This window comes from Volvox carteri, assembly GCF_000143455.1.
Source record: "Volvox carteri f. nagariensis unplaced genomic scaffold VOLCAscaffold_13, whole genome shotgun sequence".
In the NCBI taxonomy this organism is placed as follows: domain Eukaryota; kingdom Viridiplantae; phylum Chlorophyta; class Chlorophyceae; order Chlamydomonadales; family Volvocaceae; genus Volvox; species Volvox carteri.
In genome coordinates, this window is record NW_003307556.1 from 1,898,759 (window position 1) to 1,918,168 (window position 19,410).

The following is a 19,410-nucleotide window of genomic DNA, read 5'->3' on the forward strand; positions in this document are numbered from 1 at the left end:
CCACCCCCACCCCTCCACACCCACCCCTCCACACCCACCCCTCCACCCCCACCCCTCCACCCCCACCCCTCCACCCCCACCCCTCCACCCCCACCCCTCCACCCCCACCCCCACCCCCAACCCCACCATGCAAACTCGCCTGCCGCGCCTCAGGTCGCCTACCTGGAGAGCTACCAGGGAATGGGCACCGCGCGTGTGAGCTGCGAGGCCGGCTGTACCTGTACGGCAGTCACTATTGACTCGTACGACAAGCGGCCCGTGTCTTTGACGAGCATGAAGGACATCTCGGTGGGTTTGCGGAAGTCCAGGAATGCACTTCGGGCGCGGCTGCATGTGTGACTTTGGGGCTGCTGGTGTTGGTGGTGTGTTGGTGGTGTGTTGGGGGCTTCTGGGGGCTGCCGGGCATGTGGGTTGGGTGGGTGGACCGGAGGAGGTGTACGGAGCTAGGAACGGGATCCGCATGCGGAGGGGTCACCCGAGGTGGAGGCCCTGCCTTGAAGTAGACTGCGCTGAAGTGAACGGCATACATATACATATATATACAGACAGATAGACAGACATGCATACATGCATACATGCATATGCACATACACGCAGGTATCCCAGCACCCGGAGTGTATCTTGGCACTGACGACTAAGGGGCCCAGCAAGGCGGCTGAAGCGGCTGCGTTGGAGGCTGCAGCCCGCAACGAAACAACAAGCGGCGATAGCAGTGGCAGCTCTAATCCGGATGTCGAGGCGGCTTGGAGCAAGTTCAAGGTCTTGGGTGTGGTGGTGAGTACTACTGGGACGCGGGCGCAAGTGAGTGAATGAATGAGTGAATGAGTGAATGAGTATGTTGTTACTGGGTGGTTAACTTCGCCAGCGGCCCCCTTTCCCGGGGCAGTCCCTGCTCTCCCCTGTTAGAGGGGCACCCTAATCCGTCACCCCATCCGACTTCAGAATGTATTCGTTGGGTTCGGCAACTCACCACCAGCATCCAACCAAATCTAGCGGATCAACGGCGCATCAACTTAGTTCCTGGTCAGCTCGCAAGTTGATATTATCACGTCCTACATCGTCCATATGATGGGGGGCCACCTCCCATTTCAACACTCCTCAATCACCCGAGGAGCCGGCAGGCGGATTGGAATCTGGGTCGGCCGGGAGCAGAAGTCAGGCCTTAACCTCTGCCAGCCGCCTGCCTATAGTGAATGAGTGAATGGGCACTTTTGTTATTTTTGTGCTCTGTGTGAAAAAAAGGTTTTTCTTTTCACAAGATGGGGACTCGGCTCCTTTTGGGGGACTGGGCGAGGGAGCAGCAGGGGTTTCGAGGTAAAGGAAGTGGAGTGCGCGTGAGAGAGAGGTGCTGATGTGGGCGCTTTGGTAACGGAGCTACTACTGTTCTATCACTAGCTATTACGGTGGAGGGCCGGGGGCTCGGGGTGTGTATAGTTGTACGTGTACGTGTACGTGTACGTGTAGGTTTGTAAAGGAGGGACGTGGTAGCTGAATGTGCCCCGCCCCCGGCCCCGGCCCAACCCAACCAACCCCATGTCCCGCCGTATACTCACTCTCGCACACCCCTCACCTTCTCCCTCTCTCCCCGGTTTCTTTCACCATCCCCTCCCCCCCGTCCCTCCCTGCAGCATTTGTCTTCTTCTCCTGGACTATCCTAGACTATTCCTGGTGTATATATACATATATATACATATATATGGTATATATATATATATATATGCTTCACTCGCCAGTGGTCCGTCTTGCCCTTCCCCCCCGCACCCCGCACCCGCACCAACTCTCTCTGTCCGTCCCCTGGACCCTCCCGACCCCCTGTGCCGCAACCCCCGCCTCCCCGGCCTCCGGGGCCCCCCCGTCCCCCCCCTCCGCAGGTGGGTGAGGAGCCCGGGGCCTCGGAGGGCGGTGTCACCTGGCTGCGGGACGAGAGCCACCACCTGGCCAATGCGCTGCGGGACATGCGCGGGTAGGGGCGAGGGGGCTAGGGCCGCCAGCCCACCTACCTACCTACCTACCTGCCTGCCTACCTGCCTACCTACCTACCTACCTGCCTGTTCCTGGTGCCTAAGTGGTATCACATCCACCATTCCGGAGGTTCCCCGGGTGACTGTGGAGCAGGGGCGGGTGGGGGCCTAGATCGGCCGGGATGTGGGACAGAGAGCACACAGGGGGTGTGCCGGCTGTGGCTGTGGCTGTGGCTGTGGCTGGGCTCGGGCTTGGTGGTGTGCTTTGGCCTGTTGCAGCGTTGGAGCGAGTTGGCTGGGCCCTGAAGGCGGCGGGGTTGAAGTCGGCCGAAGGCGGTTTGGGGGGGTGGCCCTGGGTGGAGGTGTCCGGGTTGGCAGCCTAGCGGGAATCGAGGCAAAGGTCCGGCGGGGTTGGGGTGGGGTTGGGGAGGAGACGTGGTGGCCACGTGGAAGCGCTACCCGGCGGGAGCTTGTAACGAATGCAGAGCTGTGTTCCCGCGTTTCGCTGGTAGACGAGGTGAGGATGGGGGGTCCTTGCGCTTGCCTCCAAGGGCTGCCTGGCGCTGCACCTTGGAACGCAGGTGGAAATTGGGCATCATCATAACATTGTATCAATCATGCTCGGGGTATGGCCTCTTCGGTGCCAACGTGGCGCTTCCCGTCGCCATCCGCAACCTTACCAGAAGTGCAAGTGCAAAACAGTATATATATAAGAATATAAATAACATTGAAGTTCGCAATGGAGAGACATTAAGCAGCAACAACTGCTGCCTTTCGTAATTGTAATGTGATTGTCGACGCGCTGCCCGGCTGCGCACTGCCACGAGCAAGCTGCACGTCCTGCCGGACCGGATTGCGGTGAAGGTAAATGCAAAATACTCAAACAGCTTCTTACAAGGCACTCTAGGTCAGGTCTTGGTGGCTCACAGTCCCCAACCTCGCGGACTGACGAAATAGGGGGACATACACGCATTCATGCCATGCCACAAACATACATACATGCATACATACATGCATACATACATACATACATACATACATACATACATACATACATACATACATACGTACACACCGACAGGGGGTGCAACAACAGGGGACACAGTCGCCTCCCAAGGGAGTTTCCGCCCACAGGCCGCGGCCCACAACGGACCGCAGCTGACAGTGGCCAGGTTGGTGGTACGACTCAGTGGCGGGTTAGTTAGGATTAGTTTAAGTTAGGGTTAGTTTATTAAAGCTCAACCTTGCAGTGCGCCTCTACAGCGATATGCCATACCTGCTGTCACAATATTTCTACCCTTGCGCTCAGCCTCAGCCGATCGCCCTCCTCTCCAACTTATTTAGGGCCTCAGTTGCGCTCACAGCTTTTTTGCCGAAGGGATATCATGCCTTAACAAGCCCCATAAATGCTGCCGTACACAAGATATACGATATGCACAAACAAAATATTCCTTATTGTCAAAATCCTACCACGATGCTGGATGCAGTTGTTTCCAGGCACGGTACGACACTGGTACGACACGGTCGTATATGAGGTCGTATCAGTCTGCCATTAACACCAGAACCGCCAAGCCATTTGTTACAAGCATACACTCCGTACATTTGTCGTACACCCGCATGCGCACACGCGCTGAGCTACTACGGAAAGGGAGAGCAACGTAACTTCCAAACCGAAAAACCAAGCACATGATATAGCAATAACAACAGCAACAACAACAACAACAACAACAACGACAACAAGAACCGCGAGGAATCCAAAGCGAGGAGAACCACCTTGTCGCGGATAAACTTCTTTCCATTCTCCGACGATGCGCACATTGTCACCAACATCATTATCACAATTAACAACAAGAACAAACAAAAAAACCACAAGAACTGCACAACGGCACATGTGTACCAGATGGCCCCAGGCATGCGCGAGAAGGTACGAGGCGCTGTGTGCGTGTGTATGTATGTGTGTATGGATTGCACATCCATCAGAGCAGCACGTCAGGGCAACGCGAGGCGAGGCAATGCGGCGCGGAAGGTGGTTTTTGAAATTCGTGGTGACGGGGGGAGGGAAATACAATACACACACGACTAGGAGCACTGCATGATGAGCCCAGGCAGGCAGGCAGCCAGGCAGGCAGGGAGGACAGCGAGGTGCGCAGCTCACCCCTCCCTCAGCCAACCGCAGCCCCTCTTCTGTTTGCGCCAACAGACAAGCCGGCCGGACGAGAGCCAGGGCCTAACGAGACCGGGATTAATGCCGAAAACAATACCGTGCCTTATGGTATCCAATCCTATAGGTATATGACAGTCCAAATGAGTTCCAGATGGGGCCAGAAGCCTCTCACTCTTGTAACAACAAAAACAACAAGTCCACGGCGCGTGCAACATCTTTCATTGTGTATGAATGCAAAAGGCGATAACGCTAATAGCTATTCCTACAATCTTTTTTATCGCTAACCTGCAGAGATTATTTGCTTCCCAGCTGCCGAGCAGAGGGTTAGCAGCTGGCTGACTGGCTGACTGACTGACTGGCTGACTGGCAGCTCTATGCCGCATTATAGGCATCATTTTGGCGACCTGGCACGTGTCGTGTCGCATGCTGGTCGGCTGGGCCTTGTGAGCCACAGCTAAAACGAAAACCCACTCTTTCCCCCACCCCCTTCCCCAACACATGTACACACATGTACACACGCACGCGTCCATAACCGTAGAGGCTCCACATCGCAACTATTGTCAAGACGCCGAGCTCGGCAAAATCTTCCCAGCCTCATCCCTCACTCCGCGACCCCAGCATACGAGCCGCATACAACGTGTCGTCGCTGTTTCCCGGTCGCTGTTTCCCGGCCCCTTCATCTCTCACACAGCCCCAAACCTGCAGGCTGCAGCACCACCCCGGCACTCCCTTATCATGCCGTACTATGTCGTACTACGCCAATCACACTCCGGTTCCCTCCCTCGCTCCATGGATTGCGCTGCGGGGTTTCATCCAGCGGTCTTAACCTTGAGACGCTCGTCTCTCTTTTCCCCCGACATCACGAGTCTGCATGTATGCATCTATCTATTTATACATGTATTTCTGTATGTCTATCCACACCACCACCGCCATGCTTACGACGGTCCGACGTCCATCACTTCCTCCGATTTGGGACCGTATGGTGGGCCGAAGGGCTCCGCATTTTCGGCGTCCTGCTGCTGCAAAGGAAATACAATACTGCCGCGTTTAGTGCTGCGGCCGATGAGTTTCGAACCCAGACGCGCGAGGAGCGGTGGATGTGGGCTGACCGGGCTGCAGCTTCCAGAAGCTGTTCGTGTTATTTCGTTGCTGAGTAACGAACCTGCGCTAACAGGCGCGACTGCAGGAGCGGCGGCAGTGGGTGCGGCGGCCGCGACGGCGGCAGTGGCGGCGGTGGCGGATTCCGGAGCTGTAGCCGCCCTGCGGTCGTACGGGCCGCCCTGCGGCTGCTGACTCATACCGACTCGTGCACCGTCAAGGACCTCCAGTGCGGGAAAAGACCGCTGTACGGCGGCGGCAGTGACGGCGGCGGCGGCGGCAGCGGGGCCGTCACTGGAGGTCGTTGGTGATGTCACCAACCAACCGCCAGCGCTGCCGACGCCGCTGCCGCCCCACATCACGTCACTTTCAAAAACATTGCTGCTCAACCGGACGTCGTCGTACGCCTCGTTAGGGGCGGCGGCGGCGGCGGCGGTGGTGGTGGTGGTGACATCTGCTGCGGTAGCTGCGGAAGAGCCGCGACGGTTGTGGTGTCCACTGCATACGACCGCAAGGCGCCGGCGGACCAAAGCGGCGGCGTCGCCGCCGTCGGCGTCGCCGCCGCCACCCTCCCCAGCGCTGAGCGCAACTACGGCATCACACGTGATTTGCCCCCCGCCGGTGGCCAGCAGGGATTGCAGGCTGTGCAGCCTTGCGACGCCGCCGCTCGTGCCCATGCGGGGCATAGGCGCACTCTCGCCGTCGGCCTCGGACTCGCCGGCAGCGGCGGCGCCGCCGCCGCTGCCGCCACCACAGCCGTCATCATCCTGACCCGGCGTCGGTTGGACCCAGCCGAGTACGGCAGAGTGCTTCACGAAGCTCCGCTGTGACGACTGCAGCCGCCGTCGGCTGTCGCCACTGACAGCGCCGCCGCTGAACCCGCCCAGCGTGCTACGGCTGAGTTGTTGGCTGTCGGGCGTGCGTCGTACAACACGCAACACACAAGCACTGCCGGGGCTGTGGCGGCAATCGTTTCCGTCGTCGCCACCGCCGCCGCCGCCACCGGCGTGCGCGTACCATGTCGTCGTCGACGCCGCCGTGGACACGGCATCGACGCCGCCGACCTGAGGGCTGCTGCTGCTACTGCCGAACGAAGGCCCCAGCGTGAAGGCGCGCTTCAAGAGCCTTATGCCGGCGGCGATGAACGACGGCTTGCGCATGAGAGTGCGGGCGCTGTGAGTCCCGCGCGAAGATAAGGCGCCGCCACCGCCACCACCGGTGGCCGCCGCCGCTGCCGCTGCCGCTGCCGCCACCGTGGAAAGGCCGCTGCTAGACGTCAGCGTCAACCGCCTTGCTGGAGCGGATAAATGCCTTGTAAGGGAAGGAACAGCACGCCCGTTGCCGCCACCGCCGCCGTTATTGCTGAAGCGGCCGCCAAGAAGGAGGGTTTTGCCACTGCTGCTGCCACGCAAGCACGCAGCATCTAGCGGCTGCGGCGGGGGCGACGCCGAAGCCGATGACGTAACCGCCGCCAGCGCCTTAAACGACCGCAACGCACCGCGCAGCGGACGATCCTCTACACCGGACTCATCGCTAGACATGGCGGTGGCGGCGGAGGCAGAGGCGACGAGGTACGACAACGGCTCGTCGACCTGCGGCGAGGTGAAGCCGCCACGCCATACACAGCCGCCGACGCCATAGCGACGCTGCGACGCCGGTGGCGGCGGCGGCGGCAGAGGCACTTGGTGGCCGTTCACTGCTGCGACGAGTTCCTCCGGCGGCGGGAGCTCCAGGGGCACAGTGTCGCTACCTTTGCCGGCGGCGGCGGCGGCGGGCATAATACTGACGGCGCGGCCATCGGGGGCCGCAACGGCGTGGGAACCGACACGGCGGCTGAGCAGCTCCAGGTCTGGCATGGCAGCGCGGAACGCCGCCGCTGCGCCGCGTGTCTGACGGAGGCTGCTGCCGCCGCCGCTGGCGTCACCGCCGCCACGACCGCGGTTCACCCGCAGCAGCGTCGCCGCCAACCTCGCTACCGCCGGTATAGGGGGAGAGAACACGATGCCGCCCATGCGGGGGCCAAAAAGCGCTGCTCTGCCACCAGCGGCGCCGTCGCCGCCGCCAGCGGTGCCGCCTGTGACGGCGGCCTCCCCGTCGGCGCCGACGAGCGTGACGCTGTGTTCTGGGATCCTCGCAAAGCGTGCCGTGTGGTAATCGTACCGCGGGTCCCGTACACCGTGTACGGCTGGATCTGACGCCGCCGTGGGTACGGAGGTAGCAGTTAAAACACTGCTCATCATGCGACTGGAGCCTAGGAGCGACAGGAGGGCCTCCTGCTCCTCGATGGCAGCGACGTTGGACGAGCAGTGCTCATCGCCATTGTCGCCGCCGCCGTCACCAACATCACCAGACGGCCCCGCCGGACCCCCAAATGGATGCATCAGCCGCAATCTGGATCTGGATCGTGTACGGAGCATGTCGCGCTGAGGTGGCGGCGGCTCCATTGGGATTGCGACGGGCGACGTCGGAGCTGGCGATGCAGCATCGACGGCGGCCCGGACGGCGACACCTCCGCAATTGCCATCATCCGACGGCAGCTGCCGTACAAGCCCGTTCTGACCCAACGGCGGTGATGGCGTCGGCGAAGCCGCCGCCATCGCCGCCATCGCTGCGGCCGCCGGCACCCCTGACCAAGGCTCCTCGTACGGCATCAATCCGCCGCCGGCAGCGTCAGGCCGCGTAAGCAGATCCCCTTTCCGCTCCAGTCCTCCTTCTCCAGGTCTGCCCCAACAGAAACCGTGCGTCGGTCGCCGCGTCCCCCCGGCGTCGATGGCGGCGGCGGCGGCGGCGGCGGCAGAGGTTCGCGGCTGCGTTGTTGCCGACACCGCTGATGGCGCTTGTAGATGATCCAGAGCCAACGGCGGCGCCGAGGTCTGTATTGGGAGCATGTCTGGCGGCGGCATTGCCTCCTCCCGTCGGAGCCAGTTGGCCGTAACCCCGCCGCCGCCGCCGCCGCCGCCGCCGCTTGTGGTGCTCTGTGGGCTGCTGCTATTGGATGCCGCGTGCATTACTGCGTAGCGAATGTGCGGTGCGGCAGCGCCGCCGCCGCCGCCTACGAGCGCCGCGCCCAAAGCCGTTTCAGTACCGTGCCGTCGTACGACAGCAATTGCGGGAGCACCGCCACTGCCGCCGCTGTAGGTGCGCATGTAGCTGGCGCTGGTGCCGTACGCAACGGGCCCCGGCGTTATGGAGGACGGCAGCGGCTGCGACGACTGCGGCGGCCATTCATCTGGTACGGCACCTGGATGCTGCGGCTGCGGCGGCAAGCCACGTGCGGCCTGCATACCGGGAAGGCTGTCCAGTACGGCCTCTGGAACTGCCTCTCGTACACGAAAGTACGATCCGCAACGGTGGTAACCGTTGGTGGAACGTCCGTTGGCGGAGCGGCGGCTGCCGCCGCCGCCGCCGCCGCCGGCCCCACCGCCACACGGCTGCAACTGCTGCTGATGCGGCGGCGGCGGCGCCGTCACCGGCGACGGCCTGTAGCGAAACGAGTTGGAAGCCAAAGCGCAGTCTGAGGCGCCGCCTTGGCCCAGAGCAATTCCGGCCTGGCTTGAAGCCCTCGATGGCGTCGGCGGCACCGCCAGCAGCGCCGTCAACGATGCCGACGCCGACAGGGAACGGTCCGCACCCGACGTCGAGCGACTCAAACTTGCCCGCAGCAGCGACGACGGCCCCGCGGGCATTCCCGGCCCCGCCAGGTGCATCTGCGCAGGGTGTGGATCCAGTACGACAGGCGAACCGAGAAAAGACGGCAGGCCAAGAAGCGGCGGTGCGCCCGGTGGCGGTTGCGTCGGCGTCGGCGTCAGCGGCGCCGCCGCCTCCGCTGATGGCGGCGAAACCTCGATAGAACGCCGCGAGCGGCTCGTGAGCAGCATCCGTACGGTAAAGGCGTCGGAAGGTGATCCCGCCGCCGCGGCAGCGGCGGCGGCGGCGCCGCCGCCGTTGGGGCTGGAGGCCGTGGCGGCGGCGGCGGCTGTTGGACTGTCGTGGGCCGAGTTTGCCCGGCTCGCCGACGGCGACTGCAGTGGCGAGGGGAGCAAGCCAATGGCGGCTCGCAGGGTCGGCGGCGGCCGCGGGCGCTGGCCTGCTGCCGCTCTGGTCACTAGTCGCTGCTGCTGCTGCTGCTGCTCCTGCTGCTGGTCTTCACGCAGTTGAGAGCACGACCGCCCCTCTTTCTCCCCCCTCCAGGACACCCTGGATGGATAGGATGACCCATGGGTCCGACTGGCTGACAGCACAGGGCTCGACTCGGCCAAGCGGCGCTGGTACGTACGGGACCCCGCCGATACCGAGTCCCGTACACCCCCCCCGCCGCCGTCGCCGCCTGCACCGCCACCGCGTCCCGCTGACCCCGTCCCGCCGACTCCGGACTCGTATTTGGAATCCGGTCTCGATCCGGGAGAATCCAAATCGGAATCGGAATCCGATTCGGGGATTTTAACAGAAGGGGCCCCCAGGCGGCTCAGGGGTTGTCTTGTGCTCGTACCTGCACCCGAGAGCTCCGACGTGGAGAGAGCGCCAGGCTGTCCGTGGTCCAGGGAAGACCGACGACCACATATGGGGCTCTCTGCCGCAGGGCCGTCGCCCGGCGGTGGGACCGCTGGCGGAGGCGGATACCCCTGGTGCGCAGCTGGCGGCGGCGCCGACCCTGATCCGAGCCGCGTCTGTACACGCCGAGGAAGTACGAGGGTTGGCGGCGGCGGCGGCGGCGCATCTGGGATGACGGCGGCAGTGGCGGCGGAGGCTCGACTGACGGCAATGGGTGTCGGAGTGGGTGTCGGAGCGGGGAAGCCTGTAGCTGTGGATGAGAACTCACCATCACCGCCGCCGCCGCCACCGCCACCGCCGCCACTGGTACTGCCGGCGGTCTGGCTAACTCCTCGAGACCAGTCGGGCCTTGGGTGCAGGTTGTGGGCGCTTAAGCTTACGGCCCGCCGCCGCCGCTCCGCAGCCGTACTGCCTGCCGGTGACGCCAGACAGCCGCCGCCGCCGCCACCGCCGCCGCCGCCGCCACCGCCGCCGGCTTCTCGGAGGCGTTTATGCTCGCTGCCAACTTCGCTTGCTGTCGTCGAAAGAGACCGTGCACGCCAGACACCTGCTCCGAAATCAAGGTCCGTACCTCCGTCGCCGCCATTGATGCCGCCGACGCCATTAACGCACCGGTGGTCGGAGTGCACGGAAGCTGGCATCAGAGCACTGCTGCCGGGGGTGCCGCTGCCGGGGCTGCCGCCGCCGCCGGCCGCCCGTTCCGCCGGTGTTGCGGGTGTGCTCCGCGGCTGTAGTAGCTGTAGCAACAGGGACGAGGACTCAGCGCCATCCTCCGGCCAGGCGAGAAGAGGGCCTCCAGCTTTCTTCTTCCTGCTGCTGCTGCTGCTGAACGGCAATAGTGACGGCACCTTACCGCCAGTATCGGGAGACTGGTGGTGATGGTGTTGCTGCTGCCAGGAGCGGATTGAGGCATGTGCAGCGCCTAAACCATGGGCGCTGCGGGCGCTGGCGCTGCGCGGGAAGGGCAAGCGCGGCGAGTCCTGTGCACCGCCTGTGCTTGCCATCAGAGGGGCACCGTCGCAGTCTCGTGCACCGGCTAGAGACGTCGTTTGCCGCTGGTGAGCGTAAGGGAATCGTATGCTATGTATGCTTCCGTAAGTCCATTAAGAGCGGGACGTCCTGGGATGTGATCATGATGATGGAAAGCTAGGAGGGTGCTGATTTGCAAGCCTCTAGCGCTCGACACTGAAACGGCTTACAAAGCCTTGACTATAGCCAAAATAGCTGAAACTCAAGTTACAATATATACTTTTTAGTCGAAACCGAGGGCAACTCCTGTCATGCGAAGGTTTGTGCCGACCGCTTATCTGGGCAGTTCAAGAGGAAGTTCGCAAACCCTTTCCTGAGCCGACAACACCATGCCAGCCAACGTCGACATACTTCAACATTTCATTGCGATCATCCTAAGCCATGGAGGTAAAGTCCCACATGGATCTGCAAAAAGGTGTTAAAGAAAGGTTCGCGTCCTTCGAAAGTAAATCCGCAGTTGTATATTGTATTACTTGTTCATAGCTCGCCAAAAATTCCAAAATATCCAGCGACCAAGCTACACCGAGGGGCTCGACGATTTGTGATAACCCGTACGAAACGTTTAGCCTGAGCAACCAGAAACCCCTGCTCACCATGCACGATAACATATACGGTATACTGCTCGATGTAACCTCATATCCCTCCCTACTCGATGTCCTCCCAACGTCTGACTAGTGGCCAGCTAAGAGCTCATACAACTCAACCTTGACATAGGACCTGTTTCTATTGGCTTTTGGTACCTTATAGCGTCCACCATTTGAGGTCCGTTAAAAGGCCGAGGCGTTCACTGGAAAGGTCGCTAAAAGTCACCTGCATTGTTTCATATCATTGCATTTCGGCGGGATTTGCCGAAACAGCTTCAGCAGAGCAAAGTAACAACTGAAATTGTTACCTTCCTATACTTGTACCCTAATAAGTAACAACTTAGCAACTGTCCAATTGCTTCCACACCGACGCAGACAGCTGCTACCTCCGCACCGCTGCAGACTGGGCAGGGAGCCGCAGACCATGTTCAACCCATGGAGCGACTCTTTGGTTAGTTGGGCTCCCAGTGTAGGATGTCAACCGCTCACCCATGGCAGCTTCTGAAGCTCCGCAGCTTTTTGGGGGGTTAAGAAACGTGGGCACAGTGAACCAAGCCCGCCAGATCCCCCTGACTCAAAAGTCAGAAAAACACCTTCCCCAGACTCCCTCACCGAACTGGGACACACAACCACAACCACTCAATCCTCTAGCAACACATCTACGCGCCCGGAGCACTAGAACACGCACACCCCCACACAAACCCAAACGCACACCCCAAGGGGGCGGGTGGCGTTCCCCCGCCAAAGAGGGACAGTGAGCTATGTAACAATTACACACAAGCACATACACACATACACACAGACACACACATGTGCGTGACCGCACCCTTACACTCCCCAGCTCCCATCACGCTCAACACACCGGGTCGAACAGCAGCGGCCACAGTAGCCCACGCATGCCCACCTCCGCGGCCACCGCCGCCAGCGCGCCACTATCATCAGACCCCTCCTACCGCCGCCACCAGCCCGCCACAACCATCGCCAGCGCGACGCAATCCGTGGCGCAGCCCACCAGCGCAAGGCCCTCTCGCCAGGCTGGCCTCAGCAGCAGCGCCAGCAGCAGCGCCGTCAGAGAGCGACACAGCTGGCGCAGGGGGCCCTGCGCGAGCCACAGCTGCAAGGCCGGGCAGGAGAGGAGCAGAGAAGCACACGGAAAGACAACGGGGGAGGCCAGCACGGGATAGTTAATCCGGAAGATTAGGAGCGAAAAATAATAATGATAGTTTTACCGTGTGGAAAAGATTGCGTGGAAAAAATTGAACCACGTGCCAAGTCAAGGTGGCTGCTTATCACCTGAGAAACTGAAACGAGACCAGACTCCAAAACTGAATACGCGCATATCCTACAACGAGATGTGAACTAAGGGAAAGACGGTAAAGCGGACATGACGCTAAAATGATGTGACAAAGTGTTGACGAGAAAGGGGCGCGGCAGCGGCGGGTAGTAAATGGAACAGAGAGGAAGGCCCTTGGGAAGGCGGAAAAGGGCCACGAGGCGGCGTGGCACAGTACATCGAACCGGAAGGGGCGCCTCGGGAAGGAGTCACCCACACTGCGAGCCACCACTCACCATTTCGCCTTTCAAGAAGAAAAAGCAGCAAACTGCCGCCGCCGTGGCCGCGAACCTGGCACCGCACATCAGCACCACCATGGCTGCATGGCTGACCTGCAACCCGGCGATGTCGCCCCGCAACGCGCAACGGTCGTGGAACCTGCCGTACACCGCTTCGACGCGTGGCTCAGGGAAGCCCAGCACACACGCCAAGAGCGGTGCGCGCTCGTCTGGGATTGCGATTGGGGCTGGGGTTGCGGCGGCGGAAGGCCCTGGAAGGTGTGACCGGGGTGCCGTATGTTCGTCCTCGCCGCCGCCGTCACCGCCGTCACCGCCACCGCCCTCGCTGCAACCATCGCCGCCGTGAACGAGATAGCTACAGCTGCGGTTGGCGGCAACAGCTAAGCCTGCGTCTATGCAACTTGACCCATCATCTAAATCTTGCTCTAAGGTCCGACGGCCCCGTCGTACATTGGTGTCGTCTTGGCAGGTGGTAAAGGCGACCTCCGGAGGGTCTCCTGTTGGGCTGACTGCCGCCGCCGCTGCCACCTGCGGCTGTGGCGGCATTGTCGTTGACAGCATGGAAATCGCACGCCGCGATAAGGGCCCGCACGTCATCGTCATCGACATCTCAGTGGCCGCCGTACAGCTGCCGTACGTACCCTGCACAGATCCAATCCTGCCCGGCACCACCACGGCGCCGCCGACAAACTTCGACGTTGGCGACTTCCCCGTTGCCGCCGCCCTACACTTGGCGCTGACAGCTACAGAGTTCCTTTCCGAGCAAATCGCGCCGATATCTTGCAAGTCGCTGGAACGGCGCGTCAACGCCTCCATAATAGGAGATAGCGGCTCCGAAATCTCCAGCATGTTGCCGGACAGTCCACTGCCGTTGCCGCAATCACCGCCGCCGCCGTTGCCGCAATCGTCGCCGCCGCCGCTGCCGCCGCCGCCGCCGCCGCACAGCTCACGCAGTTCCTGGACCAGCAGTTTCCAATCAACCTCCCGAGTAGAGAACGGGGATTGGCATTCGCCGCCAGTAGCGGGACCGGCACCGCCTGACGGGTGCTCCAGCAGCTCCTGGTGGGGACGCTGGTCGGCGGAGGCGGCGGAGGCGGCAGAGGCGGCGGTGGCGGAGGCGGAGGCCTCTTGCTCCCGCTCCGAGTCCCAAGGCTCCGGCGGTCCGACATCAAATTGCGCAGACGCTGCTGGTGAGGTTGGCGGAGCAGCGGGACAACATGCAGACCCAGGGAGTGGCGGCGCCGGCGCCAGCGCTGCGCCAGCCGCTGCTGCGTACGGAGGCGGCGCAGGAGGCGCCAGCACTCCCGTCATGATGTACGGCATCAAGGCTTTGCGGGCTACGTCAACCATAAAGGCGGTTGTAGCGGGCATGTCCTTCTGTTCCGTTAGGTGCTTGAACAGATGGTTCGCTACGTGAAGGACGGCGACGGCGCCGTCAGGTGGCAAGCCGGCGAGGCCGCTGCCGCCGGCGGCGGCGGCGCCGTCACCTAAGCCACCCGCCACTTCCGCCACCTCCGCCATTTCCGCACGCTCCATTAAAAACGCCAAGTCAGACACCAATGGCACGTTTTGCTCCCGCCACTGCCCGCCGCCACTGCCGCCGTACTCCTTGCCGTACTCCATCTGGATCAACTGACTTAGCCCCGCCAGCTCCTCCGCCACGGCCGGCGGTGCCGCCAGCAGCGTTGCAATGTCGTACAGCAGCGCCGATGCCATGCTGACGTCGCCGCCGCCGCTACTGCCGCCGCTACTGCCACCGCCACCAGCGGCGGGGGCGAAGACCACCTGCATGGTCACTGGCCGCGGTTGCGGCGGCACCGGCAGCAGCACCACCCTCGCACCAGGGCCCAGATCGCACGTGAAGTCTGCGAGGAGCGCCCCATGCTGCACCAGCAACAACCGGAAGGCCTGCGCCACTGGAGACGTAATCCGCATCTCCAACAGTACGGGTGCGCTCCCGTACGGCGCCACCGCCACACACGGCGCCCATAGGCACTCTACGGTAAAGCCGCCACCGCCACCGCCACCGTCGGCAGCTGTCGGCACGGCATTACAATTGCCGCCGCCGCAGCTGCCGTACTGCGGTACGATGATTCCTGGATCCGCCGCTGCGGCAGCCTGCTCTGATGGCCACTGCTGCTGCTGCTCCTGCTGCTGCGGCGGCGGCAGGTTCGGTAATAGCCGTGTGACCGGGGGATTGTGTAATACCTCAGTGTTGTGGAAGGCTGTGATGCGGCCGTCAAAGTCTTGAATATGCCAGGTGCCCAAGGCAGCCGCGTCAGGCAAGTGATGTACGAGCACCTGGAACCCGGCGTTGAACTGATCCAGGAGTCGTGGCCTGTAGCTGGTGCCGTACGGGCCCTGCGCAGATGCTGCTGCCGGCGGCGGCGCCGCCGCCGCTGCAGGCGCGGCCGCTCCGAGCGGCAGATCCCTGTTCGTTTCGCTGCCGGTGTCGTACAGGCTGGCGGAGGCGCTCTCGCCACTGTGCTCTCGCAGGTCCGCAGGTGCCGTACTTGATGTGTCGCCGTACAGGTTGCCGAGGGCTGACGGCCACTGCATCGCCGCCGCCGCCGCCGCCGATGATGACGATGACGGTGCCGTCACCGCTCCCATCCCAGGCGCCGTGAGGGCGGCCTCCCGAAGCACCGTTGCCGTATCCTGACGATGCTGCAGCTGTCGCGCTTGATGCTCCAGCTGTAGCTGTAGCTGTAGCTGAAGCAAATGAGCTACAGCCGCCTCGTCCATGCCCATCGCCGCCGCTAGCGCCGCTGCCTCCACTTCTCGCCCCGGTACCAACGCCGCTAGCGGCTGCTGCGTCAGCGTTCCGTCCAATTGTCGTACCCAGGAAATGAGCTGCACGCAGCCCCGTACGACCGCCATTCCACCTGTACGGCAGCTGCTTGGCGGCGAGATGCTGAAAGGCGTCTTTAGTGTCGTGTTGAAACGAGCACCTGTGGTTGTAGCAGCTGTGGCCGTGGTGGTGGCGGCGGCGGCGGCGGCGGCCGAAGGCGCAGTAGCCTCCTTGGAAAAGCCAGCTCCGAAACCCTGAGAAGTCGGACGCAGCAGAGATGGTTCAGTGCCGGTCGGACTGACCACTGAGTTTGTGTAAGAAGGGGCTGGCGGCGCGGCGCCGGCGATGTTGCCGGTGTCACTGGCAGTGCTAATGGCGGCGGTGGCGGCGGCGGCGGGCTCTACGACGGCGGATGCCGCCGCAAATGTTGACTGATTCAATATTCCGTACCTGGCGCACGGCACGCCGCAACAGTGCGGCTGTGCCTGTTGTTGCGGTTGCGGTTGCTGTTGCGGTTGCAGTTGCTGCCGTTGAACAATTGTCTGCGGTTGCTGCTGCTGCACGCTGCCGTACCGCCGCCGCGGGTCAGCGGGAAAGATCAAGGGCCCTATGGCGGCGGCCAAGCGGGCGCCGTACTCCTCCGGGGTGTTCCCCGGAGGGTTTAGAACCTGCGCACCGACGGAGAGGGTTGTACGACATCGGGATGCTCAGGGCGGGCGGCGGAATATTCGGCTGTCGACGGCGCGGGGGGTGGCGGCATTTTCCCCCTTCTCTTCTCTCCAGCAGATACTATTTGAGAGAGTTTTTTGACTGGCAACACCCTTTGGACGTCCACGCAACTTCCTCCCTAAGACATCGCCCCCATCTCCATTGAACCCCTAGTTGTGCAGCGCGTGTTGGGGCAGTGTTCACAAAGTATTACAATGTTTGCGAATAAAAAAAATATTATGTATACATATACATACACATATATATATGTATACATATATATATATATATGTATTATATATGTATATTTACAAAGACAAGATATTTTTTCATCTCGTTTTTGAGGAGATATTGCCTGCATAAACCTCCGGAAGCTCTTCTTGACATTAGGTTACTTGGCATTCATCGGATTGCATTGCCAGGCCAAGCCCAGACATTACCGTCACCATTCGGCTTCTAGACGCTTCCGGAACCCCCCCAGGAACCTGGTACAACAGGTACGGCAGGTACGGCAGGTACGGCAGACACATCCTGACACAGCCTCCACACTGGTGCACCTTGATACTGAATGACCTGCAGGAAGTGAGGGCCTTGTAACGCAGCGACGGCGGAAGATGCGGTCCGGTGCTGCTCGCGGCGGTGCTCGTCCTGACGGCCGTCGGCCGTACACCGCCGGCGCGACCTGGCACCGCCGACGCTGTGATGTCCTCAGCAGCGCCGGGAAGATCACCGCCGCTGCCGCTGCTGCTGCCGCCGCCGCCAGGACTCCCCGCAGAGGCTGCCACCGGCTGCGTCGGCAGACACCCCCGGCACATGATGCCGCCGCTGCCGTCGTCACCGATGTTATCTTCTATCATGGACTGCGAGTTACGAACTCCGCTGCCGCCGCCACCGCCACCGCTCCATGGGTGGCCGGAATTGGTATCACCGTCGCCGCCGCAGTAACCGTCACCGCATCCGCCGCCGCCGCCGCCGCCGCTGTACGAAAGTATACACCGATGGTCCGCCCAAACGTCTGTAGCGCGTGGCGTAACGAAAGGCCGCAGCAGCGGCGGCAGTGGCAGCTGCGGCGGCTGCGGCGGCTGCCCGTCGAGACCCGCCGGTAATTTAAAGCCGGCTTCGACGCTCGCAGCGCCAGTATCCTCCGCATTGACTAACGATGGCGTTATGTCGTCGCTGCCGCGAAGGCAAAGCAGCACCATGCTCTGCGCGCTCGACTCCATTGAAGTGTCGTACGCCTCGATGCCCGCGGGTCCACTGCCGACAGCCACGGAGGAAGTCGACGAGTAGCCGCCGCCGTGCTGGTGCCGAGTACGATTTACCGGCGGACCGCTTCGGAAGGGCGTCAGCGCAGAGACAGGGCTGTTGGCCCTTGGCGGTCCGACCCGTGGGTCAGTGCACATCGTAAGCCCCTCATGCCGTTGGTCGTCCGTCATTGCCGCCCCCGCCACTACCAAGTGGTCTTTTGAATCAGCTGATTTCAGTTCCCGGCTCCCGGAGGGAGCTGGCGGGGTCCGCAGGTTTCTTACCACAGGCTCGTCGCCGGTGCCGTAACGGGGAGCAGCGGCTGATTCGGGGGCGCCGACGGAGCCGGTTCCGTAGGCGGCGGCGGCGGCGGCGGCGGCCGCCTGTCGCTGGGGCGGAGGCACAGGGCTAGCCTTACGGCTGCTGCGGCGTGCAGATAGTACGACAGTTGATGCGGAGGATCTGCTGTCTGACGTCGACTGTTGCGGCGGCGGCTTGGAAGCGGGGGGAGTGTTCTCGGTGCAATGCCGGCGGAGCCACTCCAGGACTGGATCGTGCCACGTGGGCGATGCCGTGCGGCGTCCTTCCCGTTTCTCGGACATTCGTGGCATTTGTGCCCGCTGATTTGTCGGTTTGGATTAAACCGTTTCGTCGCACAGCAGAATAAATTGGGAATTTTTATATCGCAGAGCCGAAAGAAGGCATCGTTTTCCAAAAACCACGAATATGTGGGTATCACAAGGGTTCTTGAAAAAACGCTGGTGGTGTGCATATGCGCCTGCCGCGCTGGATTGCAGCGCTGTGCACGACAGGTTTCCGTCGACGTCATAAAGGCTTGTGCGAAACATTGGACTCAAGGATTTTGCTTGTGGACGAACTTTCGGAGCCACAGATGCACATGTACGGTAGGATCTCTGCAAATCTAAGCACCTGCTTTTCCGCCGTATTACAAGCTTGCATTACGCGGCATGTCAACGACTGTCTGTATCATGACGTCGTGTGTAAGTATGCGTGAAACGGGTAATGCATTGTGCTCGGAGTCACAAGAATTTAAATCACAGTTAGATGCCTTGTGATGCGTTTACAAACAATAGCAAGGGCGTCCGCAGACAGATTTCAGGTGGCCCGCGGTTCGTTTCCAGGTTCCAGCCATATCGACGGGACGCTCCCTTCATCATCTTAGCGGCGCAAAACTGAAGTGACCGGTGTTTTTACCTGTAACAGTTGCACCGCGGCGTTGAGTGCGCCGTTACGCGAAGGACCAACTGCCAACTCGCTGTCGTGCTTTGACACGACATGCAAAGGAAACGATAAGGTCAAAAAAGGTTCAACGACAACGCTTGCAGGCCTTGTGGCAATTATGTTGAAAATGGATTTCGTTTTAAGAAGGAAAAGATGTCAACTGCCGTACCCTAAAGTGAGGAAGCTGAATTCTGCGTTCACGCTTGGAAATAGGACGGTAGCGTCTATGTATATGTCTTCTCATGCCCCCAGTGCAATTGAAGCGGCTTTGTAGGGAAGGAGTACCTTTGGTGCGCCACCGTTTGTGGCGCACATCGTAAATGCAGAAGAAGAAGTTGCAAGAATTAGTGCCTCAGGGCTCCTATGCAGCTGTATCCCTTACTGGCGTGGAGGCGGGGTGGTAGACGGCTTTCTAGACGCAAGCCGGCTCCAGTGAATACTTCACAGCAGCCTGCCAGTAGTACG

At 61.5% G+C, this 19,410-nt stretch overlaps 2 protein-coding genes across 2 annotated transcripts in view; one reads left to right on the forward strand and one right to left on the reverse strand.

The window, feature by feature from the left end:
- VOLCADRAFT_89684 (uncharacterized protein) overlaps positions 1-1,967 on the forward strand; it is a gene marked incomplete at both ends in the record, with an annotated part of 7,822 nt that extends 5,855 nt beyond the window's left edge. Inside the window, 3 exons of the mRNA XM_002949162.1 lie at positions 154-288; positions 598-774; positions 1,872-1,967. Of these exons, the coding sequence (XP_002949208.1) occupies positions 154-288; positions 598-774; positions 1,872-1,967 (408 nt within the window). The remainder of the gene's footprint in view (positions 1-153; positions 289-597; positions 775-1,871) is intronic.
- Positions 1,968-5,060: 3,093 nt separating this feature from the next.
- VOLCADRAFT_89685 (uncharacterized protein) lies at positions 5,061-18,314 on the reverse strand (the record flags this gene model as incomplete). The annotated part of the gene is made up of 12 exons (XM_002949286.1): positions 5,061-6,120; positions 6,316-8,477; positions 8,805-9,245; positions 9,713-9,975; positions 10,043-10,725; positions 12,341-12,501; positions 12,957-13,186; positions 13,994-15,925; positions 16,201-16,235; positions 16,324-16,418; positions 16,899-17,031; positions 17,443-18,314. 12 exons carry the CDS (start codon positions 18,312-18,314, stop codon positions 5,061-5,063), a joined length of 8,067 nt encoding a protein of 2,688 aa, XP_002949332.1.
- Positions 18,315-19,410: the final 1,096 nt, after the last annotated feature.